This window comes from Coffea arabica, chromosome 2c, assembly GCF_036785885.1.
Source record: "Coffea arabica cultivar ET-39 chromosome 2c, Coffea Arabica ET-39 HiFi, whole genome shotgun sequence".
Lineage (NCBI taxonomy): Eukaryota > Viridiplantae > Streptophyta > Magnoliopsida > Gentianales > Rubiaceae > Coffea > Coffea arabica.
The window spans coordinates 27,477,022-27,483,020 of NC_092312.1; the positions used below are offsets into that span (position 1 = coordinate 27,477,022).

A 5,999-nucleotide genomic window follows, 5' to 3' on the forward strand; every position below is an offset into this window, starting at 1 on the left:
TTACAACCCATAATATCTAAACTTATTTCAAGTGTCTTCTGAGCTTTAGTTAGTTGGGGTCGGAGGTTGATATTACAGCATCATAAAAATTCTTCCATACAACCACGATTATTTATTTATTTTTAAGTAAAATTATTCAAACTAATGACACACATTGACCAGTTTTGCATTCGCTGTCATTAGAAGGACCATCGTTTTCAATGCAAGAATCAAGATCTCTGAGTTGACGATCCCCAAAGATATGGTGAGCATTATTAATACTACAGCAGTCAAGCAAAAGGATCATGAAGAAACAAGCCAGTGCAAACCGAAAAGCAAGTGGTAAACTCTAATTACCTGCTGCAGACCAAGATGGTGTTGTCCGCTTCAAGCCAGGAGGATCCATATATTGATCATCAAACTCGTGTTCATATTTAACCAACCTTAAGTAAATAAGTTAAGCTTTACATCCTGACAACGAAAGTTGGCAACATAAACATGCTAATGCCCAATTGGACAATGCTCCTGCGGCAGAATGAGGCTCATACAGGCAGATGAAGAGGAAATTCAGCCGAAGTTGCAAATACTGAGCTTACCATATAACTACCATATAAGAAATCTATGTTCAGGACTGGTACCCATAGAGCATATGCACAAACGCTTTGTATCCAAAGAGAGCAGTCTCAGATGAGACTTGCAACCATTTCATGATGATTGCAGGCATTACGGTAATCATCATGTCCACTTTCTTCGTCTGAACTGACAACCATATCATAAATGCCCAAGTCCACCAAAAGACGTCTGCTCGTTACCGGATCTATTGTTTCACAATCGTCCCTGTAAAGGTTATCCATTTCCTTTGCTGTGTCCAGGTCACCACCACCTTTACCAAGAGAGTTTGCACCAAAACTGAATTCTGACAGATCGCTCAGAAGAGCTTCGAGAGGGGGCTGGGTACTGCAATTTTCATGAGCAGCAAATTGCACATCTAAGATGGGCAATTTAAAATCAACCAAAGAAGCAGTTTTGGAAACATTTTGCAGCATATCTATTTCAGGCCCTTTAGCAGCAATACTATGTGCACCACCAGCAGCAATCCTTTCTTTGTGAGAACCTCCACTTGTATGGCATCCAAAGTACTTTTCCAAAACATCCTTGCTTTCATCTGAGTCAATACCAGTTTTCTCAATAGTTTGGCAAACATCAATTTGTGCATAGTTCTTATCTCTGTCAGCAGACAGACTGATGCTTCTCTCCAAGAGACTGCTGGTAGTATCCTCTTTGGAGAAATGGTTTTGCACATCGGCTCCTAAAGAGTGGACATACTTCTTTGTAGGTGATGAAACTGTGCTTGGTTGCCCTTGATTAGTCTCCTTTATAGTCTCACAAACATCAGTTTCCACAGACCCTTTGGCCTGATCAGCCGTTGAACTCAATGAACTGAAGGTAGTGCTTTCTTGCAAAGATTGATCTTGAACATGAGCTCCTCCAGAGTGGGCATCACCAGGTAGAATGTTGTTTGGAACTCCACGCCCAGTAAGCAGAACAGCATTAGAGATTGAAAATAGATCAGATGCTGACTTGTTTCCAAAGAAATCAGATGAGTCTGAAGTAACCACAGAAACTCCAATTTCAGCATCACAAAAGGGTACTTCACTGTTATCTTCACTCTTCTTACTAGCAAAACTAGAAGCTTCAGGAGTAGGAGGCTGGGCACACTCTGAATCCTCTTCGTCACCATTTTCCTCAGAAGTGAATTCAGGGGCAGTAACCGTTAATATTTGAGTATACTTCGGAGGCTCTTCACTGACTGTTATACAGGTAGCAGCTTCACGAGCGTTGCTTGGAAGTATCTGAAGATTTTCCAATTGCCCCTTTTGGCTAATTATCTCAGTATCAGAAGCAACCACAGAAGTTTGTTCACATCTAGAAGGATGATCACTGGCTGAAGATAAGAATGTTGAAAGTGCTGCAGCCAAGATATCATCGATTTTCCTTCTTTCCCCAGATGAATCCTTCAACGACTTTAACACTTCATGATCTTGATTATTTTCATTGACAGATTCCAGTACATCATCATCCTGCTCATCATCACCGCAAGAAAATTCGGGGACAGTGACCACAAGACCTGGAAGGAAACGTGGGGCATTCACCGAGTTAGCAAAGCCATCAGATGGATTCGCAAAAGCAACAGAAGGTATTTCCTTTCTTTCCAACTCTGGTCCCCTACAAGGCTGGCAGTCACTCCCACCATTATGGAATGAGCTGGAATTTGATTCACATGAAAATGATGGAGCACAAATCCTAGTGCCAGTTGGAAATCCAGAATCATGAGCGTTCTTGGTAAGTGATTCTAGCTGTTGCTCAACCTGTTGAATCCTCAACTCCATGCTGTTTATGGGCTTAAGCATGTTTTCTTCAAACCTCAAACAAACTTCTTCGATTCTGCTCACTCGAGACACAAGTTGCTCCAGAACTTTCTCAATACGACTGCACGGAGACTCATTTTTCACAACAGGATCAAAAGATTCATCTTCTTTTACAGTCTGATTAGGAAGCACAGATTTAACTGATTCTGCATTAGACCCACCCACATCTTGCAATTTTATGTACTGCTGATCAGCACAGAACTTTTGACCTTGGTAAAAGTAAGCCGGATTTTCATTTAGATCAATTGATTTTGGTAAGTTTTTCACTTTACTGGCCTTTCCCAATTTGTCAGAAGGCTGTTCACCTTGAGTTGGACTTGCACAAGATTTAGACATCTGAAGTAATGTTGGGACAAACATGGCCATTAAAGAACTTCCAGTTGCACAATTTACTTGAGGAGCCAGACTTTCTGAATCAGTTGAATCAACCAGCTCAGCATAAATGTACACTTCATCAATGTACACAACACCTTTATTCTGAAGTGACAGTAAACGAATGATAAGAGATGTGCAAGGGTCCGAGTCACTGATTTCTACTGTAGCCTCATAATAATCCTGAAGACAATAACAAAGAGAGGTCAGCTATGTCAACTGGAAAGCTCACATGCCAGTCCTAAAACATCACAGACATGCATCAACTTCACAACCTTAATCATGCAATGACAATTTATACAACGTTGATACAGTATTTTCCTTAACCACACAATGACATTTTATACATATTGATAAAGTAAGGATACAGTTATGGATTAATTCCAAATAATCATGGCATTAAAAAAATTAACTATACCGGTGAAAGGAAGGTTAAAGCAATATCAGAAATAATAGGACACTCGTGCCTCCTGTCAATCAGCTGTCCCAATTTTTAACCAAAACTAAATTACCAGGTCAGTATCATATAGGAAAAGGCTTTTATAATTCTTATATTTCAGCAAGTACTGTAAGACTGAAGCATTTTCACTTTTGCATTAAATCAAAGAAACCAGAGTCGTATTTTCCCTCTACTCTTATTGTCTTTGTTGGCAGAGTAAATCCATGTGAATCTTTTGGCAGTAGGACGGCCTTTCAAATATATCATTGAGTAATAAAGTACACACCTAGAACAGAAAAAGAAGCAGTTGCAGGTGAACTTTTAATACTTGTATAGCTTTTATTCGAGTAACAGTTAATTATTATGTTTCACCAGATAACAATTAACTGTTACTTTCCAGCCTCCCCTGGGAGGCTAAAACACTAGCAAAATCTACAAACAGTCAATTCAATCTGAAAAAAACTGCAAAATGAAAATCAAGAAGAGATGCAAATAATAGGTCATTTTGAACATAATTTGAAAAAAAAAAAAGTTATACCTGAATGTGCCTCTCTGTGTTGGAAATTGTCTCATTTGACAAAGATCCTGTTCCATTCTCAAGTGTGGGAGAGGAAACAACTTTAACCTCCACCCAATCATCGTCAGAAGGGGCATTATGTTCTCCACCAGAAGATTTCTCTTCAGGTAATCCTACGGCAGCATGTTTCACACATTCTTTAGAAAGTTCTTCAACATTGACTGCTTGGAGTACTTGTTCATCTCTTTCAGCAATGCTACAGCGAACAGTACAGAGGTACTCATTCCCACTATTCTTAGATTGTGCACAATACACTTCATATACACGAGCAGTACTTCGAACATAAATTTGCCGAATATTGTACTTCTGCAACAAATGTACTGCACACCCAAGATTGTCAAGGATCAAAACATTTTTAGATAAACCTAATTTATCTTTCACCTAGAAAAACACATGACATGCAACAGCTATAGAATGACAGTATGATACAATATAAATTTATGACGTGATTTTTATTAGATAATTCGCAAAATCTCTTTTTATCCCTGTCCATCAATTTGGCTCATAATTCTTCGCAGTTCTTGTTTGCAACAAAAGAAACACCATCCCTGAACTTGACATACAACAAGATTAAACACACCAAGCCTAAAAATAAAATGTCACACAACAGCACCTCCTACACAACCAAATAAACATTAAACAAAGAAGAATAAGAACCTTAACACATATTTGAAGGCCTTTAATTCTCATAGTACTCGTTACTTGATATTCTTCTCTACCCTAATCCAACAATTGATTACCAAATGAAGCCATTTACAAAAAGTTTTTAACTAAACCATAGCAACTGCTATACGATAAAATCCAACTTTGTAGTAATACACGTGGAAATGTAAAACCATAAAATGAAAGCAAGCAATGAGTACCAAAAATACTTAAAAATTAACTTCCCATTAAGAACGGATTTCCTCAAAAAGTATTACTTTCATGGAGCTAATCTGCACGCGCGCACGTGCAATAAAAGTGTGTGTTCAGCAATTTAGTATAATGCATTTTCCAGAACACTGATCAACATCCTAATAATTAAGAGAAGAACACATACCAATAATCATAGACATATCCAAAATTGCCTACCACTGATTTGTGATTACTTAATATTCTCCCAAATCAAACTTAAAACAAAAAAATCCTTCAAAAACCCTAATAATTGCAATACAAAAATGTAGAAATGAACCGGACAATCAAATTAAGACCATCCTCACCAATTCTACCAATTTTAAAAATTCACTCCAGAAAAAAAAAATTGAATCTCATAAACAAACGTAAAAGCCGAAATTCATAATTCACTCACGCTTAATTTCGCAGGGGCCAGGATCCGGTGCGGGAGGGTTTAGGATAAGCGGAGGCAACTTCCGAGGGGAATCGGACTCGGGTAGTTCCGGAGAATCGTCGGACGAATCGAAGGTGACGGAGCTTTCTAGAGACCCGGAAGCGATTGCCCATGTTGTTTCGGCGCTCCATGGCCCTTTATCGTTATTACTGCTGTCACTAATGCTACTGCTGCTGCTGCTGCTGTGAAGAACCTCAGTAGTGGTTTCCATGGCTGTGGGTGTTTGTTTGGTCTTTCTTTTCTGTGATGGAAATTTGGGCTTTTATTCTGATTTTTTTGTATGTTTATTATGCTCTAAGCTTTCAACTACTTCCTCCTTTCATTCTGTTTTTTTATTATTATTTTTATTATTTTTTTTTTGGTCCTTTTCCTTTTGGTGGGAGTAAAAGGTATGAAGGTGCTAATTTTCATTTACCATGGAAACTGAAGTCTGGTAATTTGGGCTCATGGTGACAATTTTCCATGAAGATTTTACTCTCCTGCTTTGAGTGGAGCGGGGAATGAGAAGAATATATAGTTTCATGCCCACGTCACTTAACAAATATGAATAAATAATATGAGATAAATACAATAATTATAAATTAGTCTTAATTAGAATAAATTTAAGAGTGCGTTTGATAGTTCTATTTAATGCTAAAAATTAATTCATTTAAAACTTTTTGAATTCAGCATGTTTGATAATAAAAATGTCTTACCACTTCATATATTAAGCTACTACTTAATTTGTGTACGAAATTCTAAGGAAAAATTTTCAGTGAATTTTATAAATTCACTATGAAAAATACTTCACTTTTCACACATATAACATATTTTTCGTACAAGTTCCAACACAAAATGCACATTTATTCTCTTTTTGTAGGACGCACAAATGCGTAT

General features: G+C 37.7%; 1 protein-coding gene across 1 annotated transcript; it reads right to left on the reverse strand.

The window, feature by feature from the left end:
• Positions 1-322: 322 nt before the first annotated feature.
• On the reverse strand, positions 323-5,423 carry LOC113727091 (uncharacterized). Its single transcript, XM_027251075.2, has 3 exons — positions 5,085-5,423; positions 3,758-4,116; positions 323-2,963 (listed from the first exon to the last, which is right to left on the reverse strand). The coding sequence occupies exons 1-3, from the start codon at positions 5,332-5,334 to the stop codon at positions 663-665; spliced, it is 2,910 nt and encodes a 969-aa protein (XP_027106876.1). The 5' UTR covers positions 5,335-5,423; the 3' UTR covers positions 323-662.
• Positions 5,424-5,999: the final 576 nt, after the last annotated feature.